This window comes from Dama dama, chromosome 30, assembly GCF_033118175.1.
Source record: "Dama dama isolate Ldn47 chromosome 30, ASM3311817v1, whole genome shotgun sequence".
In the NCBI taxonomy this organism is placed as follows: domain Eukaryota; kingdom Metazoa; phylum Chordata; class Mammalia; order Artiodactyla; family Cervidae; genus Dama; species Dama dama.
Window position 1 is genome coordinate 41,347,477 of NC_083710.1, and position 12,349 is coordinate 41,359,825.

Here is a 12,349-nt window from a genome sequence, read left to right on the forward strand (position 1 = left end):
ACTCAGCCTTGCCAATCAGAGGAAAAGCAAAGAAACAAACAAAAGACTTATCACAAATTTGACCCTATACAAAGCTTAAACAAACCACTGAACCAACCTTCAGTTCGGTTCAGTCGCTCAGTCATGCCCGACTCTTTGCGACCCCATGAATCACAGCACTCTAGGCCTCCCTGTCCATCACAAACACCTGGAGATTACTCAAACTCATGTCCATCGAGTCGGTGATGCCATCCAGCCATCTCATCCTCTGTCATCCCCTTCTCCTCCTGCCCCCAATCCCTCCCAGCATCAGGGTCTTTTCCAACAAGTCAACTTTTCTCATCAGGTGGCCAAAGTATTGGCGTTTCAGCTTCAGCATCGATCCTTCCAGTGAACACCCAGGACTTATGTCCTTCAGGATGGACTGGTTGGATCTCCTTGTAGTCCAAGGGACTCTCAAGAGTCTTCTCCAACACCACAGTTCAAAAGCATCAATTTTTCAGCCCTCAGCTTTCTTCACAGTCCAACTTTCACATCCATACATGACCACTGGAAAAACCATAGCCTTGACCAGACAGACCTCTGTTGGCAGTGTAAGGTCTCTGCTTTTTAATATGCTATCTTGGTTGGTCATAACTTTCCTTCCAAGGAGTAAGCGTCTTTTAATTTCATGGCTGCAGTCACCATCTGCAGTGGTTTTGGAGCCCAAGAAAATAAAGTCTGACACTGTTTCCACTGTCTCCCCATCTATTTCCCATGAGGTGATGGGATCAGATGCCATGATCTTAGTTTTCTGAATGTTAAGCTTTAAGCTGACTTTTTCACTCTCCTTTTTCACTTTCTTTCTTTTTTTTTTTTTTATAAGACAAGTTTTAATCCATGGCTGATTCATATCAATGTATGACAAAACCCACTGGAAAAAAATAATAATAAAAAAAATAAATAAATAAAATAAATAAATAAAAGAGGTGCAAAAAAAAAAAAAAAAAAAAAAAGACAAGTTTTAAATAATTTTTATTTTTAAGATTTAGCATCCTCATTGACAATCCAGAAACAGTCCGTGCTCTTTGGATACACACATAAAATGGTTAAAAGTGATTCCCCAATTTTCAATGACAAGGTAGGAAAAAAGAACATGTTCACAGCTATAGCTGAATTCTTCTGTCCTTTTTGCCAAAAATCTTATTTTGCTACCAACCCACTCACCAAACCATATGGAAAGACAATTTTTCAAAAAGCCAACAAAACCCAAGAACAGGGATCTAGGTATCAAGCCAAAATCATCCCCTGGAACAGTGCTGATGCCAAAAAAAAAAAAAAAAAGAGGATAGGAAAACAAATTTCCATAGCACATTAGAGAAGCCCTTTAAAAAGAATTCAGAAACTTAGCACTGGAACTATGGTGGTGCAATGTTCAAAACGCAGATAATTAAAGTTCAGCTTGGGAACATATTAGGCTTTCCCCTATCCCAGCAGGGGAAATAAAACTATGAGCTTTTGGAGCTAATATTAAAATTGTCCTTACCAATGAAAGACAGGGCAAGGGTCAACTGGAGAGAATGTAGAACAAAAGGTAGCAAAGACAAGTCGTTCTGAATCTAAGCTCTACTGCCTAGAAGAAACAGCAAAGTTTAAAAGAGCTGAAATTCTTCTAAGCCACTATCAATAAATTCTAGACTTGGCTCAAAACCAGTGGACTATAGACCACTGATAAATATATCAGGTGACCTACAGTGTTTATGTACTAAAAAATATTTTTTAAATTATCTGTAAATTTCTATTCTGAAAAGCAGCAGATCAAAATGACACTGGGCCATCCAATCAGTTAAAGTAAAGGGCTTCCTTCAAATAAAATCAGCAGAAATTCAGGTTGGAAAGAATGTAATATGAAGTAAATAAGATCAGGCTCTCGGCACAATTTTAGTAAGGCTTCTACCCACCCCAGGTGTTAAGGAGTACTACTGAGACAGCTCCCACAGAATGTCTTAGAGGGATGCTTCTCAGAGATAAAAAGGTCTTTAACTCTTGACCCGTCTCTCTTTCCCTAAAGCTTGGAGAAGAAAATAAATATTTAATTTTTAACTACTCAAAGCTTTGGGCACATTGTAATATTAATATTTTCTATTTTTCATTTTCTGAACCTTTGGCTTAATACTTCTTCAATTATGCTGCAATGAAAAAATGTATACATGTGCCTTAATCAGTAGTACCACGTGAAAATAAAACCTTGTTCCTCCATATTTTCTACACAGGAAGACTGAATCAATGGCACCCTAAATATCCTACAAAGTTACTCTGTATACTTGACAAAAGATTAGGGCAAACCATTCCACTTCCATATCTTGAGCAGCAGAAGTTAATTAGTCTTCAATCTCATCTTCCCAAATATCTCCATTAACATCCACAGCATGGAACAACCGGTTAAAACACGGGGAAGCAGGATCAGTGAAATGTTTATAAGGGTTTGCTCTGGAAAGAGAACCCATGCAAATCCAGCAGAAATATTGCATACAGCCAGTACATGTCATCTTGTTACATCCATCTAATTTCTCAATGGGAGTTCCACAACATGGGCAGCTCTTTGAGTTCTTTTCTAGCCACTCCTTACTTTCCATCTCTTCCAGTGCCTTCTGAATCACCCTCTTACCATACCTCTGTTCCAAAAATCTTTTATTGGCCTCATCTGCTTGCAGGTACTCATTTCGTAAGTCCATTAGTTTTTCTGCTGTCACCTTACATGGAGAGACCCCGTGGTAGGTCAGTCTGCACAGGGTACAGAAGGCGAAATTGCAGCTGGAGCAGATGCCCATGGTACAGCCAGGCTCCTGCATCACAGGCAGCTGGCAGGATGGGCGGGGGCAGTACACCACATCGGCCATCAGGTCCAAGGTGGACTGGAGGAGAAGGCGGTCATAACGGGCAAACAACTCTGCTTCCACTAGCTCTTTGACCTGACCAGGAGTGGCCACTGAAGGGCACTTGGGTTCTGGGCAGTTGAGGCACTGAACTTGGCCATCTCTGATCTGGATTTCAAAGTAGTCCTTGAGACAGGCTTTGCAGTACACATGCCTGCACTCCAAGAAGTACATGCACTCACCACCCAGTTTCTCACAGAAACAGATATTGCACAGGAACAATTTACTATTAAAGCATTTTATCTGCTGAGCTTGATCAAAGTCCAAGATTTCCTGGATCAGACTCGACAATGATTCCACATCCTGCACGGCTCTCTCGTCCACAACTTCCTCTTGGTCTATGTCAGATCCAGTGGCTCCTCCAAAATCTAGCTCTGTGTTGGAAGAAGCTTGAGCCATCCTTCTCTGAACCTTTTTCTGAGAACCCATCGTGAGTTCAAAAGGAGAGACAATATTCAGGTATGCTAAGGTCTCTTCCTTACGGAACTGCGTCCAGGCAAACAGGACCACGCTGCCACGGTGTTCTTCCCACAGGTTGTCTAAGTGCTTGCAGAGAGCAGAAAGCTGAGTTGGTGACAGCCATTTGCCACTAAGAGTGAATGAAGGTGGGGAGGAGGATGGATAATCTGGTGGCAGTTCAAAGTTCAGCACAAGTGGAGGCAGAAAGCAAATGGTGTATTCAAAGCCACTATTCTGGAGACACTCATTTGAATTGCCGCTCACAAATATCTTGAAATTTTGTGGTAAGTCCAAATGGATCCTGGTTTCTCCACCTTGGACAGACTCTGCTTTTCTAAATTCATCTCCATCATAAATAATTGCCAGGGCCAGCAATTCATCCTCCTGAGCTTCTCGGTCTTCTGACGACATTTAATTTTCTGAGGAGCTGTTAATAACAACTAGAAGAAAAGGATATTAGCACTGGAGTTTGTATTTCAGCCCCAAGTTTGGAACTCATGCAAATCTCATTTATTCTTAAGATGATGGAGATAAGACTGCTGAAGGTGGATAAAAGGCCAAGATGTAGAACTCATACTAGATATACTAGAGAAATCCTGCCATCTACAACTGTGTGGCAGGCCCGAGCCCTGCTACCTGCCCCAGCGCTTGGAAACGAAGGACGCTGCGCGCGTGTGAGCCCGCCCAGGGGTCTCGAAGGGGCAGGGCCTGGAACTTCCCCTTCCTCCTTTGGGCACCCCGGGGACCTTAGCCGGGCCGGGTCCCGGGTCTGGGGAGTTGAAGCCTGCTAAGCAAGCAGCCCCGGCCTGGCCGCCCTTCTCTGCCTCCTTTTTCACTTTCATCAAGAGGCTTTTTAGTTCCTCTTCATTTTCTGCCATAAGGGTGGTGTCATCTGCATATCTGAGGCTATTGACATTTCTCCTGGCAATCTTGATTGCAGCTTGTGCTTCTTCCAACCCAGATAACAAAAGGAAGAAAGAATTCAACTTTGAATCCTGGGAAAAGGAGACCTCAAACTCAATAAGTTAAGAAAAGAAAATAATGTAAAGGGAGAGAAATACTACACAAATGAAGAAACAAACTAGAAACACAGAAGTCCAAATAAATGAAGAGGAAATAAGCAAACTAACTGAAAAATAATTCAGAATGATGTTAGCAAAGATGATAAAAGAAAACCTTGAAAAAAGAATGGAGAAAATGCAAGACTCAATTAACAAAGACCTAGAAAAATTAAAGAATAAACATACAGAGACAAACAACACAGATGCTGGAATTAAAAATACTTTAGAAGGAATCAAAAGCAAAATATCTGAAGGAGAAGAACGAATCAGTGAGCTGGAAGATAAAATGGTGGAAATAACTTCTGAAGGGCACAATAAAGTAAAAAGAATGAAAAGAATTGAGCATAGTCTCAGAGAACTCTGGGTCAATATCAAACACACCAGCATTTGAATTATAGGGGTCCCAGAAAAAGAAGGGAAAAAGAAAGTGTATGAGCAAATTTTTCAAGAGTTTATGGTTGAAAATTTCCCCAACATGGAAAAAGAAATAGCCAATAAAGTTCAAGAGGCACAAAGAGTCCCATACAGGATAAACCCAAGAAGAAACACACCAAGACACATACTAATGAAACTAACAAAGATCAAACACAAAGAAAGAATATCAAAAGCACAAGGGAAAAACAACAAGTAATATACAAGGGAAACCCCAAGTGCTTAACAGCTGATCTTTCAGCAGAAACTCTTCAGGCCAGAAGGGAATGGCAGGATATATTTAAAGTACTGAAATGAAAAAAAAAAAAAAAAAAAAAAAAAAAAAAAAACGACAACCATGATTACTATACCCAGCAAAGATCTCATTCAAAATTAATGGGGGAAAAAAAAAAAAAAAAACTTTTCAGACAAATAAAAGTTAAGAGAATTTAGTACCATCAAACCAGCTTTACATCAAATTATTAAAGGGGCTTATATCATCAAGAAATACAAGATAAGAAAAATAATTACAAAATCAACCCCAAACAGTTAAGAAAATGGCAATATGAACATATACATCAATAATTACTTTAAATGAAGATGGATTAAATGCTCCAACCAAAAGACACAGATTGGCTGGATGATACCCATATATATGCTGTCTACAAGAAAGCCACTTCAGACCTAATGATACATATAGACTGCAAGTGAGAGGATAAAAAAATATATTCCATGAAAAATGGGAAGCAAAAGAAAGCTGGAGTACCAATCCTCATATCAGACAAATTAGACCTTAAAATAAAGAAGATTACAAAAATAAGATAGGACATTACATAATGACCGAGGAATCAATCCAAAAGGAAGACATAAAAATTGCAAATATCTATGCACCTAACAAAGGAGTACCTCAATATATAAGAAAAACACTAACAGACATAAAATGAGAAATTGACAGTAACACAATTATAATAGGAGACTTTAACACCCCACACACACCAATGGACAGATCATCAAAACAAGGATACATAGTTCTTAAATGATACATTAGATGAGATGGATCTCATTGATAGCTTCAGGGTATTCTATCCACATGCAGAAAAATACAGCATCTTCTCAAGTGCACTTGGAACATTCTACAGGATAGATGACATCTTGTGTCACAAATCAAACCTCAGTAAATTTAAGAAAATTGAAATCATAACAAGCATCTTCTCTGACCACAACACTACGAGACTAGATATCAATTACAAGAAAAAAAATTTGTAAAAAACACAAACATACAAAGATTAAACAATATGCTTCTAAATAACCAACAAGTTACTGAAGAAATCAAAACTTCTAGAAACAAATGACAATGAAAATATGACAACTCAAAACCTATGGGATGCAGCAAAACTAGTACTAAGAGGGAAGTTATAGCAATAAAATCCTACCTCAAGAAATAAGAAAAACATCAAATGGACAACTTAACTTTACACCTAAAACAATTGGAAAAAGAGGAACAAAAAAATCCCAAAAGGGGTAGAAGCAAATAAATCATTATGATCAGAGTAGAAACAAATGAAAAAGAAAAGAAACAATAGTCAAGATTAATGAAAGAAAAAGCTGTTTTGTTGTGAAGATAAACAAAAATGACAAAACTTTAGCCAGACTCATCAAGGGAAAAAAAAAAAAAAAAAGAGAGAGAGAGAAGAATCAAATCAACAAAGTTAGAAATGAAAAAGGAGAAATTACAACAGAAAATGCAGAAACACAAAGGATTATAAGAGACTATTATGAAAAACTATATGGCAATGACATGGATAACCTGGAAGAAATGAACAGATTCTTAGAAAAGTTTAATCTTCTAAGAGTAAACCAGGAAGAAATAGAAATTATGAACAACTCAATTGGAAGCATTGAAATTGAAGCTGTGATCAAAATGTCCCACAAAAGGAAAGCCCAGGACCAGATGGCCTTACAAGAGATTTCTATCAAATATTTAGAGAAGAGATAATGTCTATCCTTCTGAAGCTCTTTCAAAAAATTGACAAGGAAGGAACACTTCCAAAATCATTCTACAAGGCCACCATCACCCTGATACCAAAACCAAAGAAAACACCAAAAAAAGAAAAAGAAAGAAAACTAGAGGCCAATATCACTGGTGAACATAGATGCAAAAATCCTCAACAAATTTTAGCAAACAGAATTCAGCAACACATATAAAAGCTCATACACCATGATCAAGTTAGTTGTAGTCCAGGGATGCAAGGATTCTTCAATATACACAAATAAATCAATGTGATACAGCTTATTAACAAATTGAAAGATAAAAAACATATGATCATCTCAAAAAATGGGCATAGAAGGAACCTACCTCAACATAGTAAACACCGTATATGATAATCCTACAGCAAACATTATTCTCAATGGTGAAAAACTGAAAGCATCCCCCCTATGATCATGAACAAGAAAAGGGTGTCTGCTTTCACCACTATTATTCAACATAATTCTGAAAGTCCTAACTATAGCAATCAGAGAATAAAAAGAAATAAAAAGAATCCAGGTTGGAAAAGAAGAAGTAAAGCTCTCACTGTTTGCAGATGACATGATACTGTATGTAGAAAACCCTAAACATAGTATTAGAAAAATACTAGAGCTAATCAGTGATTTTAGTAAAGTTGCAAGATACAAAATCAATACACAGACATCACTTGCATTTCTATAAACTAATATAAAAAATCAGAAGGAGAAATTAAGTAATTAATCCCATTCACCATTGTAGCAAAAAGAATAAAATATCAAAGAATAAACTTACCTAAGGAGACAAAAGAACTGTACACAGAAAATTATAAGATACTAATGAAAGAAATCAAAGATGATATAAACAGATGGAGAGATAGTCCATGTTCCTGGGTAGAAGGAATATATATTGTGAAAATATCTATACTACTAAATGAAATCTACAGATCCCTATCAAATTATCAATGGCATTTTTCACAGAACTAGAACAAAAAATTTCACATTTCATGTGGAAACACAAAAGACCCCGAATAGCCAAAGAAGTCTTGAGAAAGAAGAATGGAGCTGGAGAAATCAACTTTCCTGACTTCCGGTTATACTACAAAGCTACAGTCATCTAGACAGCACAAAAACAGATATATAGACCAATGGAACAAGATAGAAAGACCAGAAATAAACCCATGCACCTATGAGTATCTTATTTTTGACAAAGTAGGCAAGAATATACAATGGGGCAAAAACAACCTCTTCGATAAATGGTGCTGGGAAAACTGCACAGCTGCACATAAAAGAATGAACATAGAACACCTCCTAACACCATACACAAAGATAAACTTTAAATGGATAAAAGACCTAAATGTAAGGCCAGAAACTGTAATGACATACTCGATAACATAAATCAAAGCAAGTTCCTTTATGTCCCACCTCCTAGAGTAATGGAAATACAAACAAAAAGTAAACAAGTTTAAGTGATTAAACTTAAAGCTTTTGCACAGCAAAGGAAACTACAAGCAAGGTGAAAAGACAACACTCAGAATGAGAGAAAATAATAGCAAATGAAACAACTGACAAAGGATTAATTTCCAAAATATACAAGCAGCTCATACAACTCAATACCAGAAAAAACAAACAACCCAATCAAAAAGTGGGAAAAAGACCTAAACAGACATTTCTCCAAAGAAGACATACAGATGGTTAACAAACATGAAAAATGTTCAACATAGCTCATTATTAAAGGCAAATCAAAACATCAATGAGATATCACCTCACACCAGTCAGAATGGCCATCATCAAAATGTCTACAAACAATAAATGTTGGAGAGGGTGTGAAGAAAAGGGAACACACTTGCACTGTTGGTGGGAATATAAATCGATACAGCCACTGTGGAAGATGGTATGGAGATTCCTTAAAATACTAGGAATAAAACCATCCTATGACCCAGCAATCCCACTTCTAGGCATATACTCTGAGGAAACCAAAACTGAAAAAGACACATGCATCCTGTTATTCATTGCAGCACTATTTACAATAGCTAGAAATTGGAAACGACCTGGATTTTCATCAATAGATGAATCAATAAAGAAGTAGTGGTATATATACACAATGGAATATTACTCAGCTATGAAAAGGAACACATATGAGTCCGTTCTAATGAGGTGGATGAATCTACAACCTTTCATACAGAGTGAAGTGAATCAGAAAGAGAAAGTTAAATACTATATTCTAACACATATATGTGGAATCTAGAAAAATGGTACTGACGAATTTATTTACAGGGCAACAATGAAGAAACTGACTTAGAGAATAGACTTATGGACATGGGGAGAGGAGAGGGTAAGATGTATGGAACGAGTAACATGAAAATTACATTACCATATGTAAAATAGACAGCCAAAGGGAATTTGCTGTATGGATCTGGAACTCAAACAGGGGTTCTGTATCACTCTAGATGGGTGGGATGGGGAGGGAGATGGGAGGGAGGTTCCAAAGGAAGGAGATATATGTTACCTGTGGCTGATTCATGTTGAGGTTTGACAGAAAACAACAAAATTCTGTAAAGCAATTATCCTTTAATTTAAAAATAAATTAATTAAAAATAGTAATAATAATATATTATATATAATTACATCAAACCATACTACCCTAAATGTGACCTGCAGACTAGCATAAAGGGTATCACTTAAGAAATTGTTTAGAAACCATGTCTTAGGCCTAGTCTCACACTTAAAAAATTATAAGCGGCTTTTTATAAGTCTCTCTAGGGAACTAGTATGCAAATTATAGTTTGAGAAGTACTGACATAAATTTATAACTACCATGAGATGTGACAGTAAGGATAATTTTTCTCACCTATTCATAGTTTTTATTTGTACTGTGACTGAAAATTGGTTTTGTATTTCAGAGATATACATATGTGTTAGGTGTAGAAATGAAAGGTTGTTGCTGAATCACGCAAAGATACCAGGATTCTTGGCCTCCAGAGGAGAAGAATTCAATCTGGGGCCAGAGACAAGGCTTGATCGCCCAGAGATTTTGTGTAATAAAGTTTTATTAAAGTATAAAGGAGATAGTTGACTCATCGGAAAAGACCCTGATGCTGGGAGGGATTGCGGGCAGGAGGAGAAGGGGATGACAGAGGATGAGATGGCTGGATGGCATCACCGACTTGATGGACATGAGTTTGAGTAAACTCCGGGAGTTGGTGATGGATAGGGAGGCCTGGCATGCTGCGATTCATGGGATCACGAAGAGTCGGACACAACTGAGCAACTGAACTGAACTGAACTGAACTGAAAGGAGATAGAGAAAGCTTCTGACATAGATATCAGAAGGGAGCACAAAGAGTACCCCCTTTCTAGTATTAGCAATGGAGTTATATACTCTCCAATGAATCAAAAGAAGGTCTTGAGGTTGTAAAGACCTCACCAGACCTACTCCCATAATTTACATTTTAAATAACAGGATTAGCCAGAAGGTTTAATCCAGAGACTGTCCTCAGGCAGGATGGATCATTGTTATATAATCCTAAGGAAAGTAGAGGAAAAAAAGTAAAAAGTTTGTCCTTTCATCCTCTTTGAGTATTCCATACCCCTCTCTTCTTGGGGAGCCCTAGACTTCTTATCAACCTGCCTAGGAAATGACTCTCTTAGAAACGAAATGAAGTCCTCATGAAATAAGTTGAACCTATATATATATATGTATATATATATATATATATATATAAACATGAAATAAGTTGAAACCTATATATATATATATATAAACATGAAATAAGTTGAACATATATATATATATATATAAACAAACATTCAATTTGCTGGGGATCTTTCTTCAAAAGAAAAAAATAATATTAAAAAAATTTTGCTATAATCTAACAAGAACAGAGAGAGTCTGTGATGTTTGAAACAAGACCCACTCTCTCCTGCCTCCTCACAGTTCAGCATAATGGAAATACCAGGCAGCTCTATTCAAGAAATCAGGGCTTTCTAGTCAAGGTCAATTGTGTCTTCCTCGTAGGTGAAATGTCACCAGCATTTCTCATCATTTTGTCTAGAGCTGCAGAGTCTAAATCCCTGATGAGTATGGCCAGGTCAGGGCCTTCTTGTGCACAACCCCACTCATACTTCAGAGGCTTTACTTCAAATACAAAACTTTGAGAACCCTGAAGCCCTGAATGCACATGTGCAACCTTGTTCAAAATGCAGAGGTTCAACATTGGAAGCTGCAAGTCAAAAATAAGGTACACTATTAAGCTCATCAACTTGAAATTTGAGAACCAAAAGGGAGAGAGAGAGAAAAATGTTCAGAAAATATTAGAAAAGCTAATGGCTGAAAACTTCCAACATTTGTTTCAAAATATTGATACGTAAAACAAAGGGCTTCCCAGGTGGCACTAGTGGTAAAAAACCTTCCTGCCAATGCAGGAGACCTAGGAGACACAGGCTCGATTTCTGTGTCTGGAAGATCTCCTAGAAGGGACAAGGCAACCCACACCAGTATTCTTGCCTGGAGAACCCCATGGACAAGGAGCCTGGTGGGCTAGAATCCATAGGTCACAAAGAAGAGGACACACTGAAGCAACTTAGAAGGTTCACACATAACAAAAAAGATTGATGAAGTCCAGCTAGAATAACCATGAAGAGATCCACATCTGGATACATTATACTAAAAGACAAAGAAACTTTGTCCTACAAAGAAGAATAAGATTAATAGTTGACTTCTTATTGGAAACCATGGAAGCAAGAAGTCAGTGAGATGACACATTCAAATTGCTCAGAGAAAAAGAAAAAATATAATCAAAAAAGAATTTTATATCCAGAAAAACTATAAAACAAAGATAAAATTAGAACAATTTTATGGAAATAAAAGATGAGAGAATTTTTGGCTAGCAAACTTATCTTAGAAGAAGTACTGAAGGAAATTCTACAGATTGAAAGAAATAGAAACATATAGCAATTTTAAATACACATAAAAAAGCAAAAGGCACTACCATGGAGAATTATGCAATTATAAATGAGGACCCAAGTGCCTGTTTAGTCTTGCTTCTTTTAAGCAATTGAATAAAAAAGGTATATAATTTTATTATTAAGCCTGGAACATAGAAATATAACATATTTGCCAACAGCAGCACAAAGGATGTGGTGGGAGAAAACTATATTGAAGTGAGGGGATGACATCAGATGGTAATTTGAATCACAGCAACAAAAACAAAACAAAAGAACCAGGAGCAGTAAATTAAAATATTATAACAAACTATAAATATATATTTACCTTTCTCACTATCCTCAATTTCTTTAAAATGCATAAAATTATATAACAAAATAATTGTAACAATGCAATGTTTGTTTTATAATATAAATATATGATTACATGCTAGTAGGGTGTAAGGGAAATATCACACAAAAAAAGAGAGAAATGAAATAGAGCTATGTGGGAATAATGTTTATGTATATCTCACTGAAATTAAATTAAATTACATTTATGCTAATTAAATTAGTCTAGATCTGAAGTAGACTGCTTTT

General features: G+C 36.8%; 1 protein-coding gene across 1 annotated transcript; it reads right to left on the reverse strand.

Annotated features, from left to right (window-relative positions):
* Positions 1–980: 980 nt before the first annotated feature.
* LOC133049215 (E3 ubiquitin-protein ligase RNF14-like) lies at positions 981–4,170 on the reverse strand. The gene has a single exon (XM_061133177.1). It carries the CDS (start codon positions 3,762–3,764, stop codon positions 2,340–2,342), a length of 1,425 nt encoding a protein of 474 aa, XP_060989160.1. The 5' UTR covers positions 3,765–4,170; the 3' UTR covers positions 981–2,339.
* Positions 4,171–12,349: the final 8,179 nt, after the last annotated feature.

Bases quoted from the DNA above. Each gene is read 5' to 3' on its own strand.
- LOC133049215 (XM_061133177.1), bottom strand. From the start codon at position 3,764: ATGTCGTCAGAAGACCGAGAAGCTCAGGAGGATGAATTGCTGGCCCTG.